The 25324-nt window shown below is 29.9% G+C and overlaps 1 protein-coding gene across 7 annotated transcripts in view; it reads right to left on the bottom strand.

The window, feature by feature from the left end:
• shep (alan shepard) overlaps positions 1–25324 on the bottom strand; it is a 205514-nt gene that overhangs the window by 54254 nt on the left and 125936 nt on the right. For all 7 annotated transcript variants that reach the window (XM_067285516.1, XM_067285514.1, XM_067285517.1 and 4 more), the window contains one exon: positions 9421–9591. In XM_067285516.1, the coding sequence (XP_067141617.1) occupies positions 9421–9591 (171 nt within the window). The remainder of the gene's footprint in view (positions 1–9420; positions 9592–25324) is intronic.

The raw sequence follows: 25324 nt of genomic DNA on the forward strand, positions 1-25324 counted from the left end.
GTAACTTTTTAAGGCAATGCTTTAATCTCTGGAGTGACAAAAACAAAAGTTGCAGATTATTTCTTTATATATACCAATGGTCTGCAAACGAGATCTAAATAAAATGATATGTAACTAAATATAACTATAGTTATTTTCTGCTTCCTTTATTTTCTTTTCATTCAGAGAAACTTATGCGGGGAGCCTAAAATATCTTATTAAGATATAAAAAACGCAACAGAGTCGATTAATTTACCCCGAAAGATAACTTTGTTACTGAAAACTTCTATAAATTCTATAACATCCAAGATTTTTATTTCTTTTTCCATCCTGGGAATTTCATGTTACTAATATTTTTGTTCTTCCAAAGCAAAATAAGCTGGACTTTTTCATTTCCTAGTTTATGATGTGAATGGAAGGCAGCATTTCGTAGTAGTTCTTCAATTCCATTTTTTCAAAGCTCCAATTCTCATTCTTGAAAAGGATTTGAGAACATTAAGTAAGGTGAAATAGGTACACGATAAGGTGAACTATTTTTGAGAGCATTTGCTATGCGTTTAATGTTAAAACTATTTGATACGGCGAAGATTTCAGTAAGCTAACTGTTCTTGCAAGACAAAGTGTGGAATTAATGTTAAGCATTTAAAAAAAATCAAAGCTTTTTGGTAATATACAATATTCTTTATTCGGCAACTACTGGGAAGCGAGACCGACTTATGCAGGAAGCAATTGCAATTTTGCAAAATTGCACTAGATGACTACATTAATGTTAACAGTAATTCACATTTCTGTAAAGAATTTGCAACTGAAGACTTGCTGTAAAATATCGTAATTGATAAAGTAAATAGTGATAAACTTAATAAACCGACCGACGAACGCCGAAATAATCTGGCTAATATATGGCTATAATTAAATATATTATATTATCCCGATTATTTAGGCATTTGTCGGTTGATTTATTAATACGTCGTCCGGCTGCGAGATGTATTAGTGATAAACTCGTTAGTAAATCAAAATCTATTCTGTTAGTTACTGGTTCAGAAGCAATTATTACATGTATGATAAAACTGATGTTACCCAATTCATTTTTGATTAACTTTTAGTTCAACTTTGCTCGGTTTATCATTGAGAACTTGTCGGAAAGCATCAAATTGCAATTACCGATTTCCATAAACAAACAAATTTACAATATTCCTCAATAAGGTGAACTTTGGAACAAACAAATTCGTCTTACACAAAACTGACTATTATTTTTGTAAATATTTACAACAGCAAGTAAAGAATTAAAAATATATTTATTCCATTTTTGACAACTGAGCGAATGTAAAAAAGCAAAAGTAAATTATCTCCATTTACTTTTCTATAAAGAAAGAAAGAGGAAAAAAAAGTTAAAATTTTATCGAGCTATTTCTACACTTGCGAATTTATAAAATTAAATGGCTTCTTGTACATTTATACTCAATAAATAAAGTAGAAATCAATTTAAATTCTTAAAAGTATTTATTATAATTCATTTATGAGAGTAAAAACTGAAGATGTTGAAAACAGAATCATAGAATGAAGTGGTTTGGTTACGCGGAAAGAAAACAGAATCATAGAATGAAATTTTCTAGGAGGAGACTTGAAGTAGAAGAACAAAAGACCGATAAGAAAGTTAGAAAAAGATATAGAGAATAGGTAAAAGAATATACAGAAAATTGGAAGAAACGAAAAGAATTTCGGGTTAGGAATGATAGGAAGAAACTAAGAAAGACGACTTGGCCGAGCTGGCAAAATACTGGGATACCAGGAAAACAACAATAACGATGATGAAATAAAATTTATGTTCTACGATATGAATAAGAAAACTAAATTATAAAATTAAAAGAAATACTAATTTTTTCCCAGCAAATCTCACAATAAAACATTATGGTATAGAGATTTAAACAATATCCATAAAAATGCCAAAATTTGAAGGAGAAAAAACGGAACAACAATATAACTGATAAGCCATATTTAACTTAATGTATTTACATTTATCCAATGACCGCTAGGCACAATTTTCGTCTTAAATTTTTATATTATGTGACGGTGAGCATTACGAAAAAGAAACAAGAGAATTATCCACCATTAACATAAACCATTATTAATATGTTAAATTCATCAGCAAATGATCTAATACCATCTCCCTTGTTTAATCAACTCAATAATTTTCTTAGTGTTTTTTCTCTGTATTTTGTACTTCTAGAGTAATTCATGAATAAGTAAATATGAATTTTGTAAGTATAAACTACAAGATAGGTGAATGGATGACCAAGAGAGTCAAGACATTAGTCTTCTGTTCTGAGAAAGTCACGAGGGAGGGAGAAATTGCCAGAAATTTTCACGGGTGATTTGACTAACAGATTGAGATTCAGCTCTCACCACATAGCCACCTTATTGTGGGCCTTGGCAAATTCACAACAGCTAAGAAAAAGTTCTCTCAGTGACAATTTGACAGAAATGGTGAAAAAGTCATAGGTTACGCAAATTAAATTTCATTTGTTAAAATACATCAAAATTACAATTAAGATCACAGAACTAACACAATTTAACAAAAACAGTCAAATTTTGTAAAACTACAGTTGAATTTTTCAAACGTTGTCATTGCCTTTGATTTAAAATGTTTCATTTTTAATACATTTCAAGTTGAAGAAAGGCAGAAAACTGAATACAAAAAAAGTTTCTGAGTTTATGTAGGAAACCGAACGGCAGAAAACTCAAAAAATAACTAACAGATGTAAATTATCTAAGATCAACTCTGCCTTTGATTACATAAAAGAAAACAGGAATGTGAGTAAAATTATTTGAATTGTTATAAATTACTAAATAATGCTGTAAAATTCTATTTTAAAAATAGAAATTATCACTGCATAAACTTGCTTTATGCTATAATGATAAAGAATATGCTAACTTCTTATCTGCACGTAACTGGAGCATCTGCTAAAAATCTGCCAAAAGAAATAATTTTGTAACCGAAAACAAGAATAATTTAATATAGTGACGAGCAACTTTTTCTGGGTGTGACCCGCAAGTGAACTTTGTAGGCTTCAACAGGCCAGGTGCATTTTTTTTTAACGGAGTCACAGGATTAAAGCCTGCCAAATACAAACCTACTCCAAACTATCAGTATGCTACGTACTAAAATACGATACGTTAAGGTTATGCAAACTAGTAGTAGATGGTTTATTCTCACCTTCTCATTGGTCAAGTTTGGTTTGAATGATGTTCATCGTGAATATCGGCTTAATTAGGGTTGCATAACATGAAGCAAAAAACATAATTTTATTTATTTATATATTACTTTGTTGCCAAAACTGTGGAGGATGCATATCATGACCTTGCAGGCTGAGTTGCTCATGACTGATTTGAACTAATACTTATTTACCTTTAGAACAATTTTCAAAGAATTTTTCTACATAAAAACTAGTAAAAAATATTACTAGAAATTCAAATTTATTTACAAAATTATTAATTAAAAAGAATTACTCGCATCCTGTGGGTATGTGATAAATAGACATTGGAAAGGCAGCATTCAGTTAGAAAATCGAATTTTGCCCTTGCTTTACATAATTCAAGGGCCAGTTTCTTGTATCGTTTGGCCGCATAGCCATAGGTATACTCATACATTGTACTTACTGGATAAATTACGATAAAAAAACAGACCTTTATCTAGTAAGTACAATATATGAGCTGTGCTGGCCAAACAATATAGGAAACTGTCATAGAGAAATATTCACACGAAGAGGCATTAAAAAACATGTTGATGTTTTTTAATGCCTCTTCGTGTGAATATTTCTCTATGATAGTAAAATAGTTGGCGTGACATCCACTTGAAGTATTTCATTTACCTAATAGGAAACTGTCCCTTAAATTATGTAAAGCAAGGGCAAAATTTGATTTTCTAACTGAATGCCACCTTAATGGTACCTTTCCATGTCTACACATATATCACTTTTGCAAAGCAAGTGCAATTAGTAAGTATTCTAGAAATATAAAACTGTCATAATGTTCACTTCAAACATATAACATCAGAACTAGAATATGCATATTAATTTCAAAACCTGACTGGACATCTTTCAATTTCTGCCATTGCTAGCTTACACTATTTTGTTCCTAATAACAAAAATTAATAAATGATACAGAAATCATTTTTAAAAACATTTTTTGAGACAAGTATACGACATTCAAGTCCTGCAAGATACGAAGGTTTCGCATTAAAGTATTTATGTAAAGAATAAAATCAAGCGAATTAAAGTACACTGACATTATAAGGTACCCACGTAAGATTTAACATACACTCCTCGGATAAAGTTGCATAAATTGTAGTAAAACTAATATTAACTAAACATATCTGGAGTATTTATCATTGCAAGAAGTACTTAAGCGCAGTACTCTTCGTGCTTGCATAATTTAAAATTAGAGAAAATTAGAGGTCGTGTCGTCTGACAGACACTATGTGGGTAACGGAAGGTTAATGTCGAAAAGTAAATCTACAGAACAATAATTTAACAAATTCTATTATTTCTCAAGAGTACAGTATTAAATTATTGAAAGTTATTTTTGTCGTTAAAATTGTCAGATTATTGTATAATTTGAAAAACATTAAGTTAATATTCAAAATTTTAGTAACCTTAATTGCACAAATATTGTTTTGATAAGAGACGAAAGAATTATATCTCTGAAGGAAGTCATTATCAGTTAATGAAGATGATGATGGACTCTTCCTCTGCCAAAAGTATTAATAACTAGTTTTGCTTCAAACACCAAATGCCAAATTTTAAGATTTGGGATTTATTTAATCATTCAAATATGAATAATTATGCTAGCGAGTAATAGCCAAACACAAGATTAATCAGAACAAATTTCATAACATTACATATAATATTGATGTATAAAAATATGATTTAATTGTCTTCGTGTAAACAAATCCAAACATTATGAAGTGCGTTTACAAAATATTATTTCATTGTTTCTTAAAAATCACAAAAACGCGACGAAATATTTTAGCTGTTCGTAAAAATATTCAATAAAATCAATAAATAATTACATACATTTACATCATACTAAAATGAATTGCACACACTAAATAACTGCTTCGGTATATAATAAATGTCAGAAAACCTCAAACGACAAAATAAAAAGCTGTAATAAATATCATTGAATATGATTCAAAATGTTAGTTTATTAAAGTTTTTTATGCTGCTGTACAAGATTTTGATGTTTGGTATGAATCGCACATGTGCAACAACCGATAACACTTAAAAAAATCTAAATTACATAATGAAAAGTAACTCTTAATTCCTTTGAAACAAAACAAAAACCTGCTTTGTTCGAGCTTATGCTAAATAGTTTTTCTAAGCTAAAGTTAAAACATGAAAATCTACTTTGTTAGAAGAACTAAATTGGTTTGGTACATAAACATGATAGCGTTACGCTTACTTCTTTGTAAGATGTATTACTGCTTCTATTAATTAACAAACAATTATTAATACATATAAATTTACATAAAGCATATTCTAAAACACGTTTAAAAAAGTTTTGAAAGAGTTTTAAGTACTCTAAGCAAAATAATTTGTAACCTTACCCAACTTTCAACAGTTTTATCAAATCTTATCTAACTATATTTAGCTGAATACACAAATTTTAAAACTGTATCGGTTGGAGTAACACTTTTGACGGAAGAGGAGGAGTAATCATCAGATGGATAGAATGAACAAAAAGCAAATTAGGATCAATTTAATGAAGGAAATGGAGAAAATTATTCTCAAAAAAGGAAACACACACACGCAGTGTTTCAGACAAATATTTCGCTAATGAGAGTTATTGTTATTGTGCAAGTGAGGTCAGTAGTATAAATGCACCTCAACCTAAATAATCCATAATGAAAGAATTTATAGAGTAGGAAAAGTTCATATATATTAATGTAGTATAAAACTTCATTTATTATATAATTTCCTTACCAAACTAGTTAAAAGTGAGCATTACCAAAATATACCAATCATTTTTAAAGCTGTTCCTATCTGATATTTCTTTTGCACTTCACGAATTATGATTGCTTTGGAGAGTTTCTCTCTCGAGCATCGCCACTGATTTTCAGGATAAACAAATATATCCTGCATTGATATTAAGATAAAAATATTAGTTCTATTGATTTAATGTTAACAATTCTAAGAAATAATACATTAAAAAACAAACAGTAACATCAAAGCAGCATTAATAATATAATGTAGTTGATTTTTCATGTTTTAAGCACAAAAATGTACCCTGATTACAATGTTCATTTACTGTGAAAACAGCTTTTGCTATAAATTTGAAAATCATTTTAAAGTTACCACGCGACGTCTGCGAATCAAAAGTAATAAATATTTTCTGTAGTTAATAACTGAAAATAAAACTTCTTTAAAATGATAATATCAAAAAGATAACCAAACGGCTTTGAAATAATCCTGCCATAAATCATGCATTCTACTATATAATTTTAAAGTAATTTACTTCTGATCTTTTATAATACTTCAAAAACTAATCTCTCATTTTTTTCTGTTTCTCGTATTAGCCAAATCATAGACCAATTTTAAGACTTTCCTTACAAATCCCAGGATATTAATGCCATTCCATGTTAGTATTATGAACGTGGGGATGCACAGAGTTTGATTTGTTTAGTCAGTACCTATGTAAGATTCTCTCTCCATTACAGACCACTTTTTGCCAGAGCCAATCCACGAACTAATTTTTCACGGTAATTTGAGATTTTCTGACAAATTTGGTGTAAATATATATATATACGCTACACAGAACGCTGTTAACGGCAATTCAATATCTCTATAAATATTGCTTTTAGAATAAAGAAATGAATTCGTCTAACAGTTTTTCATGCTGTCGCAAGCATCGTTAATATTTTAATCTTTGATATATATGTTAGACCTCTACACCGCTTTAGTTATAAAAGCAGTGTTAGAGGTGTTTTTACCTGTTACAAAGGATTCAATTTTCTTCTGAAACTCAATGAAGAAAACTTTTATATATTCTACAGTATTATAAATATTTCCATTTTGGTTATAAGAAAAATAATGGAAACATGAATTAAACTAATTCAAAAAGGATTTTTACATGACGACTATTTTCACAATAACTGACGAGAAAGAATACGTTAGCATCCGTAAATGTTGCTAAATCCTTAAATGCTTGATGACTCAGAAGAAGAAAAGAAATTGAAAAAGTTTAATAAATTAATAAGAACTACACATTAAAAGAGCTTACTAAAACTTTCTAAAGTTGTTCGTAATTTTTATAATTCCGTTCATTTGTCATATTTTATGTCATTTTATAAATTATTGTGTGTAGAACTACAGTTTTCTCTTTTATACTTCACGTAAATTTTTTTGTGATATGATAACGCAATACATTTAATTTTGTCAAACTAAGATTGAAGATATTCAAAATAAAATTAATTCTGTTAAATATTCCAAGACGACAATCACAAATCTAAAAACAGTTCAAACATATTTTTCTTTAAAACCCTTTACATTATTATGAATAATAAAACTATTGTTTAATAACAATTTTATTGTTCGCAGAGCAAATTTCTGTCAAATATGTATATAAAACTCAATAAAATCACTTCACGAGTTTTATAATTGCTTACTATGTTAATCATTCTCTTTTTACGGTATCAAATAATCTGAACATATTTTTATATTACCAAGTCCATCTTTCCTTTACAGAGAGAGAGAGAGAGAGAGACTAGGAAACATAGAAAGTTTGTTAAGACCATTAGATGCAATAATGAAAGATTGATAAAGAAGGAGAGTGGTTAGCAAATTCACAGAGATAAGAGATGCTAATATAGATAAACAGTTAAAGATAGCAATAGACTTATGTAAGAAACAGGAATTTCCCTGATGGGTTTAACTAAATAATTTCGTAAGCACGATAAAAAAACAAATGTTTTAAAAATCTTTGTAAATAATTAAGAAAAAAGCTATATACGTAGAGTAATTAAAATCCATTAAATCAAATTTATGTCTGTAATCATCTGTTTATCTGTAAAATCCAAAAAATTTGGCAATAAGTTGCGCAACTTTCCCAGCAAAGAGCTTAATTTTGAGAGCAGGGATAAATTTAATATATTATAAATACTAACAACAGGTAAAATCTTCGTTAAGTCCAACCCCATTTGAGATATGACACATGACCTCTCCACCCCTCCATCTTTAACCACCAAACCTTAATAGCATTTATGTATCTAATAGACAAACCTCTCTGCAAAATTTCAGAAATTTTCGACAAAAGTCCCAGAAGTTATTAAACTTCAAAGAGTGCGAACAAAATTGTGCCCCCACCCCCCACAAAACCCAACTTTTTTGAATTTCTGGACGTTTCAAGGTCCAGAATCCAAAAATATAAAAATATTCGGGGGAGTCATTTTGTGCCCAATCGCCACACATTTTCCCTCTGTTGTATACAACAGCCAGGAAAGTAAAAACTCAAAACTTTTAAAAAAACAGAAAATATACATTGTATATGTATTGAGTATATTCTGAATATACTTAATACGTATGCTAGAACAGAATTCAAAACTAGTTTTTAAAAATATTTTACATTCAAAACAATTTTCAAAGAATATAAATTTGAATAGTACACTGCATAATTAACATAAAAAATTGCAACTGATGGCATTTGACAGAACTGGAATTTCATGTCTGAATATTAAATAATCTGTTAATAGCTTTAATTTTATTTTTCAGTAACTATTATATTATAGAAAGGTCAACCGCTGATTTACAGGAATGGCAATAGTAACTTTTAACAAGGACGGACACTTACAATTATAGTTTTGTTAAAGATTCTTATATTTTAAAAATAAGATAAATATACACAAATTACTCACAGTAATAAATGTGTGTTATTGAGCTATATGGGTAGTAATGAGATGAATTTATACTTCTCTGAAAACCAAAATAAACTTAAAGCACACAATACAATAAATATCAATAACCATAACATTATGAAGAGTATAACAGAAATCGGTTAATGTTACGTATGGTTCCAAGATGGTGGCTCGTCTGATTTCGGCAAGGAAACAGTGGGGACGCACGTTCTAACCTAACCTATTCTAATAATTTTGTTGGTAATAATTACGGTAATTTGTTAGAATAGGTTAGAACGTGCGTCCCCACCGTTTCCCTTGTATTTGCTGGAATCAGAGACGGGCTGCCATCTTGGAACCATAGGTAACGTTAACCCAGAAATCATTTATCAATAATTCAATATATTTTTCAGATCACTTAACTCTCTAATAATTATAATATTGTTTCTTAGATCACGTAATTCATGTAAATTTTATTCATACCAAACTAACAGAATGTGAACTTTTATCATCATCGATGTAATTTTACTAACAGGTAACATAAGATTACTTACAGCAGGTTGAGGATAACTTCCATATGGTGGTGCAGCCAATGGAGTAGGGTAACGAGTTATATATGGATTTAAGCACCCTTGAGTTCGATATGGGTTGGCAGTGGGGGTGCCACCAGAGGACACAGTTGCACAAGAAGTTCGAGTCTTGGCATTATAGGGTGGTCGAGCTTGCTGAAAAACAAAAATAAATTGTTAATAAATTTTATACTGAAACTTTGCTGCAAGAAATTATAACAGTTCTAGAATCATACATAAAGCTCTAAATATACTGTATAAAAATAAATGTAAAATAAGGATAAACTAGCCGAATTAATCAATGCACCTTTAACAGTGGGTGAAGATTAAATATGCTAATTTTTTTACTTGGTTAACAGGACATCTTCAGACGTGGAGAGTTGAATACGGAATGCCAGTGTTGGAAAGAAGGTGGAATAGACATTGCTACTCTATCGGTGTCTATCCCATCTTCCTTCCTTACAACGAAAACAAACGCTTAAAAACTTAGTCACAAATTATTCTGCACCTTCCTTACAATCTGGATGTGGTACAATCAAACTTCTGATCATTGCAAAGATTAAAAAGTGTCAAAAGGTCAATACTTTCATCCAATATCAAAGTTCAAGCTGCCATGTGAAAATGAACTGAGGAAAAAAAACCAGAAGGCTTTTTCATGTACAGAATGCAAAAATGGATTGAATATTTAGAAAAATGTGTCACTCTACATGAAAATTACATTGAAAAACAAATGCTTATAATTAAAATAAATGATTTTTACTACCATAAAGCAGATACGTGCTCAGCAAATAATTAGTTTAATTCGCCACACTACACCTTTTTGTGTTGCCGTTTTTACCGTTGTTGATGTTTTGAATTTTTAAACAAATGTATTCTTTTTAATGGAATGCCAATGTTCCGTTTCGCAAGTTAAGCCCGAGGATGGCCTATTGATTAGGCCGAAAACGTTAGTTTTTTCAATAAAACTATCTTGGCAACACAAAAAGGTGTAGTGTGGTGAATTAAACTGATTTTTACTACTTTTAAAAACTGGTAATAATAATAGGAAATTATATTTTTAAAATTTTTGTGAGTTACATGTATGTTAAATATAATTAAATACGTTCTGTAATTACTTGTATAGTTTTACCAATATACATAATAAAATAAAAATCAAAGAGGGGCGTAAGACCCAAAATGCATATCTCTTATAGAAAATAAATCTTCTTTTTTCCATCAAAAGGAGTGTTCCTGTATGATTTGTTCTCAATACAACTAAGTTCTGAAGAACATAACTAATTAAGAGAACAGCAAGCAATCAAGTTTTAAAAACTCTGGTTAAACTAGTCAACCTGTTACCAAATTAGTTTTATAAATATTGAGATTTATTTACCAATCAGTCGTCATATAACTAGTTAAATTAATAAATGTAAACAAAATTTCTGCAATGTTTACTTATTACATCAGTGATAACATTGGTTAAATTTGGGATTTTGTGGCACAAAGGCCTAAGTAGGCCAAAGAGTGCCAGGTCTGAGCAGTTGTCTATTATACCCTTTTGGGTCTTTTAATATGTCAGAGTTGTTCTGTACATAAGTTTATCATCTTCAGATATGCCATTATAGGTTGAATTTGTCTATTACTGTCTATTATGTTCTGTAGAGTAACCAGTAAAAAGGAATATGTTTTAAAGAAGTGTTAATGTGATTACAAAAACAGTAATAGATCGTTTAAAATGCATATCCATATATCCACTCAAACTTTTGAACTGAACGTCCTAAAGTGAAAATAATTATAGTCTACTTAATTTATTATAAATACTTAATAGTAGGAAGATCATTATACATAGAAATAATAAGCTGTTATTTATCCTGAACTGTTTTAATATACCTTTGTGTTAAACTAGTTCAATAATAATGCGTAACTGTAAATAAACCAGTCTTATTGTTATACAAATAAATTTACTTTCCATACGCAATTATTACATATTATGATACAAACACAAGACCTTGTTAAATGATTCCACCTGGAAAGCTTTTTCCCTGATTAGAAATTTTCGCAACAGTTGTTTTTCCATTTGAAGACCAATCGAATGTCTTGGTAAAAATAATGTTCAAGAACACTGTTCTTACAATGACATTTGATTGGTCTGAAGACGAGACGCAACTGTTCCAAAAAACATTTAACCGATTAAAAGAGCTTTTCTGGACCCCTTTAATTGTGTTATGAGTGAGTAATTTTATTTATGAATTATTTTGATAGGCCCTACTTTATATTAGCATGATTTACTGCTCACTGTGTTTATTTCATATCATTATTCAACGATCATATAAAACTTTTTAAAACAGCTTAGAAGATACTTTACTTGTATATTAAATATTGGAGCAGCATGGGAAAAGTAGAAAGAAGCGATTTCTTCCTACTTTTTATAACAACGAATTTAACGTTATTAAAAAAATATTTTGAATACAAGAAAAATGTAAAGCAAATGGTGAATGAAAAAAAGAAACCATGCTATCTATATTACACCATTGATTTAGTTTAATTCTCACAAACTCTTAAGAAAAACCTTTCATTGTTTCAGTCTTGTATAAAACATAGAACATTAAAAAAATTTTTTCTTTTACTAACTACAACTTACAACACCAGTGGCGTAGCAAGGAGGGTGCAAGGGGTGTATCATGCACCGGGCACCACTCGCAGAGGGGCACCCAAATGGTTTCCGAGACAAACTGTGTTTCTCTTGAGGGGGAGCCAATAAAGTGCCGTGCCTCAGGCGCCAGTTATGTTCGCTACGCCACTGTACGACACAATCTCAAATTAATATATTAAAACAAGGAAAACATTCTTTGATATGAACACATTTACTATGAGAAGGAAAAACTATTATTAATTGTAATACTAAAATTTAATGCATGAAAGCTCATCAGAAGTTTAACACCATGCTTAACTTTTAATACATTGCATTTTTTGAACAAACATTTTTAGTTCTCTTAATTGCTATTACCAAGTTCGAAACATAAGAAGAAATTATCAATGTTTTCGAGAACTTATATTAGTTCTCTTGTTCGGGAAACTATACTCAATTCAAGTTCTTTCTTTATTTTTTAAATTACAGGAGTTAGGGATATGTGTTTCAGGCTTTTCAGTCCATTCTTTAGCTCTTTATAAAAGCCTAAAATGCATATCCCTAACTTCTCTAATTTAAATAAAATAAAAAAAACCTTAAGTTGAGCAGTTTCCTGAACAAGAAAACTAATACGCAAGTTTTAAAAACAATGTAAGAGATAACAAAGTGAGAAAAAAGAAACTATCAAATTCTATATTCGTTATTTCTTTGTCACAGAAGAAACAGTACATTCGATCCCACTGATGCATTTCTTTCTACATTTGGGAAATTTTCGTAATTAGAGAAATTTAACAGTGAATTCCTGTTGCGTGATAATTTTAATTTAGAATGAATTATCATTTTTGACTTTAATCTTTTATACCACGTAATTTGTTGTAACTGTTTGCAGGCGTTAAAACCGATCATTTTTGAAAAATGTTTGTTCGTTACATTGAGAATGATAAATTCCTTTTTACAATATTTGCTAATAAATTGTCACACAATTTAAAATTGTACTGGTCTTAGTTCATAGTAGTAATAATAATTTTATTGAAAAACCACATCTAAAATAGTACAGTAGAAGTAGAGAAGAGTTCTTCGGGATAATCCTTAACCCTCTCCCTTGCAAGGGATTTCTAAAAATCCCTTCTTAATGTATACATTCTCACGACATACCCTAACCAAATTTCATCTTTCAACTCCTAACCGTTTGGGCTCTGCACTTGTCGTTATCATTATCATCCACCCGTCTTGATTATATTATAAGATATGTACACATGCTTAAACATTTAAAAACATGTAAAAATAAAACAAAAGTACATAAAAAGATGTAAACAATAAAATATGACAATATTACATGAAAAGGATTAATTATACATTATATAAAAAAACATTGACAAATTCATTTATACTTTTGTAAAATCAAGATGAAGAGAATTTTCAAATGGAGACATACGTTCTATGCAGCGATAAAATAAAAAAAGATCTTTGAGATGGTGATAGAGAGTAAAAAGGAGTACATAAATAAACTACAGGACAAGTTAGCCTAGATGAAACTTTTAATTTAAGCCAATAGTTGTTTAAAAATCCATTATAATATTTAAGAGTTAGAATTAAATACTTGGATTGTGTTCTTTAACATCAGGTAAACCAAGTCTAACCTTAACGATAAGGGGGTTCTAAGTAAAAGGTAGATTATATTTATTTCTCATATAACTTTGTTGAGTTGAGAAGGGGCAGTCTTTGCCCATACCGATAAACAGTAATCAATTACCAACTGAAAATGTGGGGGGGAAATAGACCTTAAAATCGTCTTGAAGAAACGAAATGCCACAACGAATTGTAAGTGATTTAACGATCTTTTCGACACGACATTTAAAGATCAGTTTATTGTCAAAAACCACCCCTAAAATCGCTAAATGAATTTACATATTTTATAGTTTGTGTATAGATTTTAAAAGGAGGAAGAGGCAGATTGTGAACTAAAGAAAAGCATGCTGCAACAGTTTTATGAATATTTATTCTTAGGTGTACATTGTTGAAAGCAACAGATAAGGCGTTAAGATAATTTTGTAAGAGATTAGGGTCACGGTTTTAAAGTTTAATATCGTCGGCATAAGCAATTACTTTAGAATTAACGTTGGTGAATAAATTATTAATATAAACGAAAAAGAATAATCCACTTAGTATTGATCCTTGCAGAATGCCACTTATTGGAGAAAAATTAACGAATTAGAGGTCATTTAGTTACCTTTCGTAGTCTTGATAAATAGTAGTAGTTTATCCACGACCGAAAAGCCGAGTCGATATCAAAATAATCACGTAAAACATGTAAATGGATGTTAGGGAGTACGAAGTCAAAAGCCTGTGAGATAAAAAAATCCATCTTGTTTATTTCTATTTTCAAAGTTTTCGTGAACCGTAAAGATAGTTTCAAAAAGGTTAGCTCGTGTTGAATGACAATGGATTCCACAAAGTTGAATGGGGTATAGTTTAGAGGTTATTGACATATACATTTTTTGATATAAACAAATCTCAAATACTTTTGTCTTTCTTTTGTAGTATTTTTTTCCGTGTAAATGACGAATTTAATATGTGCACATTTTCTACAATCAGCCAAGAAATTGCTCCCGAGAAAATATTAACCGCTTTAAAAATTGCAAACAGGTCACACAAAGTACCAAAACAAGTAAGTTTAATTACTAAATATTTATGTAAAAATTATATTTCCCAGATGCCAACTTTACTATAAGAATTTAGCATTAACTTTCCTTTAATACACACACACAACATAAAGTTCAAGTTTTATTAAGTAGCATTCTACGTGTTATTTACAGAAAATTTCTAATGTATATATAACTGATAAAAATCGGGTTACGATTACAGTAAGTCAAAAACAAACTAAATTTCTATATTGAATTTGCTTCTTTATTTTAAAATGATCGACAAATAGTAAGATTATTACCGATTTATTAATAACGTTGACATTTTTTTTTAAATGTTTGTAAACAATATATACTTAAAATAAATTTCTCTGACTATTTAAATTCTGTAGATTATAAAAATCTAAACATGTAAATCAGAATTACATAAATTTTAATTAGTTTTCCTGTAGTGTGTTAAGTATTTCAAAATCTACCGAATTTCCTTATTTAAGTGACGTTATGAAAGACATTTTCCTCTTTTATTTTTCTTTTTACATAAATTTATTTTAAAAAGGAATAACTGGTTTCATTGCATTTTTAAAAAAAGATTCACATTGTTCATTGATCAACATTTCACATAAACACACAAAAAATTTTATGTAGTAGTTTTCTAAGTATTTCTAAGTTAGTTAAATCGATCGTCGAATGTAATTTTAATAGTGTCGATGCGTACTTTTTCCGGATTTTGAATTGTAAAAATTAATAAATTTTCTGGAATTCGCAGAAATTTTATGTATGATATCTCCAGATGTCCTTTAATCAATAAATTTCAATCAAAATTAAACAAAAATGATAAATTGCGGTTCGAGTAACTCATAAAATCACGAGGGATTTTCCATGACTGCTAAAAATACAGCTTGTACTATGATCAGTTATTTTTCAAGGTCGAAACATATTTCATATTCCAGTTAGATTTGGCAAAAAGAAAAAAATCTCTCTGTAGATGTTTAAACAATTCTTTTAATACGTTTAGTGTAAACTCTTCTGGAACTGTATCATTAGCATTATCAATCAATTTAACATCCCTGTTGCACGTGTAAAAGTTGTACGCTTTCTAATCTTTTTTCAATTCTCAAATGTACTTACATTTAAATTTAGGAAATCAAATAATTTAACTAAACAACAACTAACCCATTATATATAAAGACCAACAACCAGTTACGGTAACGTGTCTGCACGGATAGCAGAAGTTGCGGGTTCGTATCCCGCTTCGGGCCGATTCTTTTCTTCCAGTTAAGCCTAAATTTATTTAAATTATTTAATTAAAATTCTAATTATTAAATTTAGCAAGTGATGGCGCCTAACGCCAGTACCAAATTAACTTAAGTTATTAATATTACTATAGTCATTTGCTAGCCCGATAATTCGGCAGTTGTTGGTCTTTAAATAATTTAACCGTACAAAAACAAAGCATGAGCTGAGAATTCATCTTTCACAGTATCTATCTAGACAATATCACACAGAAAAATAAAAACACTTCAAATATTGTAAAGCAACTCACATTTTGCTTGAAAAAGTAAATTGCTTTACAATATCCAAAAAAATAGTGAATAGGAAACCTAGAAAAGACTTCTTTTTAGTGATGTAATGAATAGTATATTCAGCCAAACTATTCGGCTTGATTAACACACGTACGAAAATTGGCACGCAAACCGCATTATGGCAAGGATCGTGCATCCTGCTCTCTATTGGCCCGCTGTCACTACGATTTTTTCTTCCAGTAGTCTAAATTATTATTTAAATTATAATTAATATGAGATGGAGCCTAACATCTACCTCTAGTCCCAAATTGGTTTATAATTTATGTAATAGCCGTAAATAGCCCGATATGATTCGGCAGTTGTTAGTATTTAGATGCAAGTTATAACTTATAAGTTATTTTATTTGCAATCGATCTTTTTAACTCTTTAATTAAGCACTAAAATTTTGTTTTTACTACGTATTTGTAGACTGAATAGTACCCTAGGGATATACTTTAGTGAAGACATATGGTCTAGTTTCTCCCCAGTTGTAGAACAGTTCAAATATATTATTGGGGTATTTCTATTTGTGAAGTTTTGTGATATTTTGTTGCTATTGTTTGTGTCAATATTTTTAAAATTAACATAATTTCAAATGTTATCTTTTGTATATAATGAGAAATGCTCATTCTTTGCTTTATATATAAAATAAATTATATATTAGTTACTCATCTTCTAGAAATAGATAAATAATTCTTTCATTAAATACGATAAGTTTCAATAAAACGTTTCGTAAATCATTTTAAAATATCGTAAAAAATATAAAAATACACGCGAATACGAATGTAACATAATTAACTAAACAAGAACATTAATGCCCGATACATTCTAACCTACACGCCATCAATTCCATAAGATATCGGGCTAGATAAAGGCTATAATATTATTTAATTACAAAATAATTTAATACTAGAGTTAGATGCTATTTCTTATTAACTTTAATAATTATAATTTAATGTTCAGCATTAATAAAAGTTACCAAAATGATTAGTTTACTTACTCCTGTTTTTAAGTATTGGGTATTTGGCCGAATAGCGAAAAATAGGCCAAATAGGCCGAATACCGGATAGTAACCGAATATTCATTACATCACTACTACTTTTTTCAACACAAACCAACTTAAATATTCCTACCATCTATAAAAAAATTCTTTTATACGGAGGTTTAAAAATTTGTTATAATTTCGACTAACTAATCTCCAGTAATGTATGTAAAATGTTTACAATTCGATGAGTATCGCTACACAAACTTATATAAATTCCCGTCACAAACTAATTATAACGACGTAGCTAAATTGCAATTTCGATCTAAAATACAAATTACTTGCAATTTATTCAGAGTTCACTGATATATATACATATTGCATTTTTTTTTATACTGTTATCTATAATTAGTAAAAAATTATATAATCTATAAAGAACTGTAATGATAATTTAGTAGCAAACTGATAATTGAGAGATTGTTATGGTTTTAAAACTTAATTTAGAAATCTAGAAATCTATCCCAAAAGAAATATATATGTATTTATTTTGTAAGATGAGATGATACTTTATTAATCATTTAAGGTTTCTCTCTCTACTTTTTTTTAAAAATAATCTTTTCTAAATCAATACTTTTTTGGAATCTTTGACTAACACTTGAAAATAACATGCTGTAAAGCTTAAAAAATGTCTATTAAATATTTATCAATAGGAAATTTATTTATGTTTCCTCTCCATAACATCCTGTAGAAGTCAATGAATGAGTTTCTAGTTTCATTTAATTAAAATATTAAGTTGTAAACAGTTTCTTTACACTAATGCATTTCACTCTTAACTGCTTAATATTTCTCATCCTCGCTAGTATGATATTAGCGAGGCTGAGGCTGAAGTTTTAAACGAGAAAATGTGTACGTCGGACGTTCAGTGCCGCTTTCCTGTAAGCCTAGATGTTTGCAACGATGGCATTTGGAAAGTCAGTGGAATCATGCTCGATATTCCAAAGGCAATTGCCAAACTTCTAGGCTTACAGGAAAGTGGCGCCGAATGTCTGACGTACACGTTTTCGTGTTGAAGACTTCGGCCTCAACCTCGCTATTCTTCTATAAGTAACAGGTATGTAATATCGATGGTGAAGCTTCTTTATATTGTTTAAAAGTCAAATAACGGTTGAACTTATCGTTCTTAACTGTGAAACTCGCTATTCTTGTTCATTCGGAAAGATTACTGTACATTTTAATGGTTATGTTGCTTGTTCGTTATATAGGAAACAGCATATATTGTCTTTGAAACATCACCCATATCACAAGCAAATAAATAAAATAAATATTAATGTTTTCTTCCATTCTTTACCTTTCACACAAACAGCATTCATTACATGCAAAAATAAAAGTGTAAAAAGAAAATCTGTGTTTCTGACAATAATTTAACTTTATTTTGTAACAATAAGAAATCATTGTACCAAGTAGAAATAACGGATGACTGTTATAATTATTATAATGCAAGAGTAAGCATATGTCAAAACCATCAGATAAGTCTTGACAGAGCCTAAAAATAATTTAATCAAGCATCTAATTTTGGCCTGAAGAAAATGCATTATCTTTAATATAGTCGTCGGTGTCAATCTGATTCAGATACACACTGGGGGTCGGGAAGTCCAAGTCAAGTTTACTGGGACTAGGCGAAGGAAATGGAGACAAACTAACATAAAACCTCTATTTACTTCTCGCTACGGGAGCAGTAGCCAGAATAGGATTATTATTGACATTCACACAAATTTTTATACTTCAGCAAATGTTAATTCAAACCGTTTTTCATATATAAAATGAGTAAGAAAAATTTCTCGTTGTTGGGTTTTCAATGGATGGATGGATGGATATATATGTATATATAATAATAATAATAAAATATACACACTGTGCACTGTATACTTATTTCTACTCCTGTTTTGTAGTATGGTATAAAATAAAAAGACAAACATATACACACACGTATGTATCTTGAAAGCGGAAAAACTTGCCAGTATAAAAACATCGAAGGGGATACGTCCCTCATCGATCAATGCTCCTGAATATAATATTTAAAAAAAAAATTTCCAACTGATCCAAGTTTCGGTTACTGTATATCAAAAACAGTTTTAATATTTTTATGTTTTCTTCCAATTAAACAGAAACCAATTTCCAGTATGTGAAAGCATATTCAGTAAACATCACAGTTTAATGTTAATTACTCTGGTAAAGAATAATTGAACTAACCTTCTTAATTTTTTATGTTATTTATTTATTTATAGCATTTAATATTCATTATAATAAAGCAAGCACGTAACAGAAAAACAATCTTCACCTGTGATTACCGGTACAAATAAATTCCAATACAGTCTCTTCAACCTTAAAATTCCCGGTACAAATTCCGTTAGTTTGTGTGTTAACTGTCGTCTTATGTACCGGGAATTTTAAGGTTGAAGAGACTGTATTGGCAAGCACGTAACCTTGCCAAAAAGTTTGACACACTGTATTTATAGCTTTATCGATAATACTTTTTCTCGGATTACCTAAAGAAACGAGAAATTAGTGAGTACTTTGCTTGTAGTCGTCAAGGCATCACGTTTATTATTGAAAATGCTTTAAATAATGTTTTTAAAAATACTTAAATAATTCAAAAGAGCATTAGTAAATCTACAAATATAAAATATTGGTGGTTTAATAAATAATTATTTATTTTAAGGACACAATTTGTTTATTAGTCCAAAAACCCCTTTTAGATGGGGTTAAATAGGTATACAGTATTTATTTTCACTCATTTTCTTTGATTTTAGATTTAAAAGGATCTTTTAACTGGCTCATCATGAATTTAACCAGGTCTATAATAGGACTGATAGGTAGTGAGAGTTGAGGTTTCATATATATGGGTCTGATTAGATTCCGATCCAGACGTGAACAGGAAGGATCATTCAGAATGGCTGACGTGTATTGCTCTCTCCTCTTAGTCATGTAACCATATAATGTTTTTTTACATTTGACATACATAAACTTACAAATAACGTTTTATTGAGTAAATTTACTAATAAAAAATTTATAAGTTTAACTATTGCATCTGAAATGTGAATATTAAAATAAAATACTTTAGTATGTATGAAATTTTTAACGATAACCGATAAATCTGCAATCTCATTTCTTTGTTAAACTGCAATTTCATTTAGTAAATACATATACACAGAATTATAGAAGTGTATCTGCAATTGCACCGAATAAAGCCGTATCACTAAATGAATCTGTATCATACTTTTGGCACATTCATGTTGCTTCGGACCAAACAAAGGAAATATCTTTTTATCCTCACAGTTTAATTACATCAAATTTTACTTAACGCTCTTTTTATTTTTTAGAACAGTTCTCACAAATAAAACAATGAATAATTACAACTTTAATATTTACTGAGCTAATGCACAGCCGTAAGCATCATAAATGACATTAAGTATTTCTATTTGGAAAGTGGAAATTCTTTTATATTCTCTCAATCTTTCTTATTGTGATATACAATTCAGAAAGAAACTGTAAAGGAGTAAAATATCGTAAATTCTACTATAATTAACTAAAGAACAGTGCTATAAATTCTACACACGCACACAAACAACCCTCTCAATACTACAAGACTTGATTATAGCTCAAAAAAATCAACCTCCTTTTCAACTTTAAAAATTTCTTGGTCAAACTATAAAATGTAATGAATGCAAGAAAATAAATACACATGGAAGGTTCATAAGAAGCAAAGAATTCTTATATAAATAAGATTTATTCACCATATTATGAATTTTATAAGGCTTGTGTATATAAAAATTACAAAAAAAGTACTAGAGAAGAGAGATAGTAAATACTTTAAGTAATGAGTCTTATTTGGAATTAAACAATAAATAATTATTTTAAAACGTACAATTTTTAAAATGTAAGTCATAAAATTGCAATACTGTAAATGATCTCTCAATAATTACATATAAAACCAAATCAATACATTGTATTGATTTGGATTTATATGTAATTATTGTGACTGTGCAGATGTGTTGCCAGTTATGTCACACGAATGTCGGAGTGGTATGTATCTAAAAAATTTCGAAAACACTTCACCAAAATCTTAATAATTTTGCATAAGTTTAATTCGAATGTTTTAAAATTATTTAAATTCCGTTTGAACCACCAATATAAATGTTACCACTTGTTTTTCAACTGTACAATTAGCCTAACTGTTTACTTTTGCAACTGCATTTTTTTAAATTAAATTTAGACTTTTTGATAATTAAAAGCAAAATAATAACCCGTGTTAAAACCAATGTTTTATTCGATAATTGCAAGTACTTTTGACAGTTTACAATACTCGCAATCTTCAAATAAAGCATTTATTTTAATGTTGGAAGACAGAATACATTACGTCGTAACACCACACTATATCATAAACTGTACTTAAAATTAACCTAATTTTAAAGCAAAACTGAAATTAATATCAAATAAAACTGTTAAAATACATTCTATGCATTTTCCAGTAAAATTTAAAATTCAAACATCAGATAAATAATGCAATTACAGTATGTCAAAATCAAGTGAAATTTTAAAGTCAACCAACAAAAACCAATTTATTGTCACTACTGTAATGACAAACTAAGATAAATTATAAAGATTACACACACTCAATTTTGTTTTCATCTATTAAAAAAAAAATGTCTTAAAAATAATTCATTTCCAACATTTTAGCTAACATGCTTCATCTCTCAAATCAAAATCAAATGCCCATAATATACTAAAAGTTTTCAATAAGGTTGAGACTAGGACTTATCTGACCAGCTTTAGCATCTGATCTGGGCCTTTTAGGAAACTTCTTTTACTGAAAAACAACTTGTGTATCAGTTTAAGTGAAAATATTACTAACAAACCAGACAAAAAGGACACATTATACTTTATTTACTATCTTGGCATGATAACATGGTGCAGTCATCTTGGAAGATGAAGAATGAATTTTGTGTAACAGTACTGATTTATAAAGCATATTCTGCCAATATCTTACCAGATATGCATCCCCAGACTATACAGTAGAGCGTCGTTTATCCGAATCAATTGGGGACTGGGGTTGTTCGGATAACTTATTTTTCGGATAACCAATTATGTACGAAAAAATATATTAACTCGTCCCATGTTGAAATTTTCTCCGTTGCGTCGCTTCGTGTTGAATTTTCGTCAATTTTAAGCTAACGACAATTTTTATAATAATTGTGGCTATTGTATCGTTAAAAATTATTTCTGTATTTTGTACAAACAAAATAAATATATTGAAAAATATAAAAACAAAAAATAATTATACTTTAGAAGTTAATCTAGTATAAAAAACGTTCAATTCGGCACGACACAGTCCGACTGGAAAGCTTCCGGTTGATCGGCTTTCGGATAAACGACACTTTACTGTATATACAAGATGTGCTGATCTTCGTCACGGAGCACAGCTGTATTTGTTTCAATGGGAAAATTAATTTACGGAAACAGCAAGTCTCCATGGGTTCTCCGTTATCTGCTGTTCTAGCAGAATTGATCGTGAAAGAAACTGAACGCAGAATATTCAATTTTCCCCTACCCACTATTGTGTTTGTGCTATGTTGATGATATTCTCCGTTGGTTTGAAAATGTTAGTGAAAGCTATATAGTTGAGTTATGCACTATTTTTTGGTTTGTGGTGGATGTAAGTCTGATATTCTCATAGCATGGGAGGATATAGATGAGATGTTTCTTACCTTGAAACAACAAATGTCTAGTGTATACTCATCTATTAACTTCACTTGGAAGAAAGAGGTTGATGCAGCAGTAACATTCTTGGATTTGCACATACAGAGATCCCCTGAAGAGCTACTATCTCTGGTTTACCATAAATTTAATATGGGGCCTCATATCATCCCAGCAGATGCTTTCCAACCTTTGCGATATGTGGATGCCACTATCACTGTTCTCACTACAAGAGTGTTCTTATTATTGTCAATGCAAGTGCTTGTAAACATTGAGTTAAGCACCATCAGTTTGGCAGTATGCACAGCCAGTTTTTTGAGCTAAGTTCATGCATGTACATAACATGGTTAGGGAATCTATATTTCCAAACACAACATTATACAACAAGAGGGTAGTTCAACTGCCATCATCATACCTTGGACCCCTTTCCATATGTATTTGCTGTATATTCAGGCAACGTAAGTTTCTCCTGCCCCTATCTCCGCTACCAAATTTGCACAGACTCATCTGAAACAATCAGGATAAATTCTCCACATTTGAGAAATCAGGAATCTATGTCCATTGGAGAATCCCATAACGGTGGTGAACACGAAGTACATTGGGGTCACAACACAAATGCTTGCTAGCCACCTAGCTGAATACCATGATGACATGGTGAAAGGAGAGTGTACCACGAAGCTTGCAAAAAAGGTGCTCAAACAGAACTACAACCTGTCATGGGCACAAACAATGCTACCCAGATGCTGCAGTAACAGGTAACTCATGTTTATACGGGAATCTCTCCTAACAACAACCTTGAAGCCATGTAACATTCCCACACTTGACCTGCCCAGCATATGGGTTGTCCTATATAAATGGTTAAATAGTGAAATACATCTGTTATCACAGCTTTAATGTGGGTCTATATCCACATATGCACTGCAAAATATCACAACATCTAACAAAACTGAACTTTGTAACTCATTCATAATGATATTATTTAGAATTAAAAAATTATTTTCAAAAATGTGTTCCACTTACATTAGAATACTGTGTTCTGATTTTAAAGTTTCATTCACCTGATGATAATGAACATAAGTTTGTTGAAAATGTTAGCAAAAATAATTTTAACAAACTTATATTCAACTAAAATCAACGAAGTTTCGGTGAAAATGCTAGCAAAAATAATTATTATTTTCACTAGTGTTTTCACCAATATTTACACCTAACTCAGTGTATCTTTACTTCCTTGTCCACAGACTATTTGACTCATTATAAACTTAATTGTCTGCATCAAAAGGTTCTAGTTATAAGCCATGCCTTTTCTACATTTAACATAGTGTTTGCCATCAATTTTTGCAGATTAAATTTGGATTCATTTGAGAACATAACTAAGTCCCACTTGTCAATGCTCTGGGTTGCATGCTGTTTAGCCCAGATAAGCTGCTATCTGTGCATTTTACTTCTCAGTAATGGCTTCCTACATAGACTTTTAAATCCAAGTTACACAGTTCATCAGTTTATGCACTTGCTTTCCTATCCCCAACTGTTCTCCCCATTGTACTTCCAGTTCAGAAGAACTAGTAGTATACTCTTGAAGGCTAGGATGCTTCAGCATCCTATCCTGGCATGGTGAACTTATATATTTACTTCTCAATCCAACTTTTCTTTCAATATTGTCTGTTCGTATCTGCTTTGCAACAACACACATTTGTTGAATGATGATATGTACTAACTGTGCTATTTCATGCCAGGACAAACCTTCAGTATTCAAGACAACAATTACAGACTTTTACGAAGCGTTAACTATTGAAAACCTTCTATTTGCTTATTAAAGTATAGCACCTTCTCACTAGTTCCTACACCAATGGATGATACAATCATCAGAAACATTACTGCAGGAGGCTTTGTCGATCAGTGAAAAGTGTTCTTATCTTTAAGATGTCATGGATGATTGATCTCCACAGTTTCTTGCAGGTCAGCAGCAAAGTGATGATAAAAAATTTTTATAAGTTTTTATGGGTACTTCAATTTCCACATCTACTACTGTATATTTGTATAAGTATAAATAAAATTTTACTTTACATGTCATTTAATTGCAGACAACAAAAGCAAAATACCGCTTTACCTAAACATCTTTATAAAAGTTTTACACTATTTTCAATGTAAAATTTTTTCATAGTTGACAACCATTATTTCTTAGTATGTGTAACTTATGATTAAAGGATACATGAACGTATTCATTTATCTATGTACTATACATATGTAATATACAGTATACCAATAATCTGAATAGAAATAAGGAAATAATTCAATTTAATAGCAAAAAACAGTATATTTCCTTGTTTCGTATGTATGTACT

Source organism: Centruroides vittatus, unplaced genomic scaffold (assembly GCF_030686945.1).
Source record: "Centruroides vittatus isolate TY-2023 unplaced genomic scaffold, ASM3068694v2 scaffold_2707, whole genome shotgun sequence".
NCBI classification, from domain to species: domain Eukaryota; kingdom Metazoa; phylum Arthropoda; class Arachnida; order Scorpiones; family Buthidae; genus Centruroides; species Centruroides vittatus.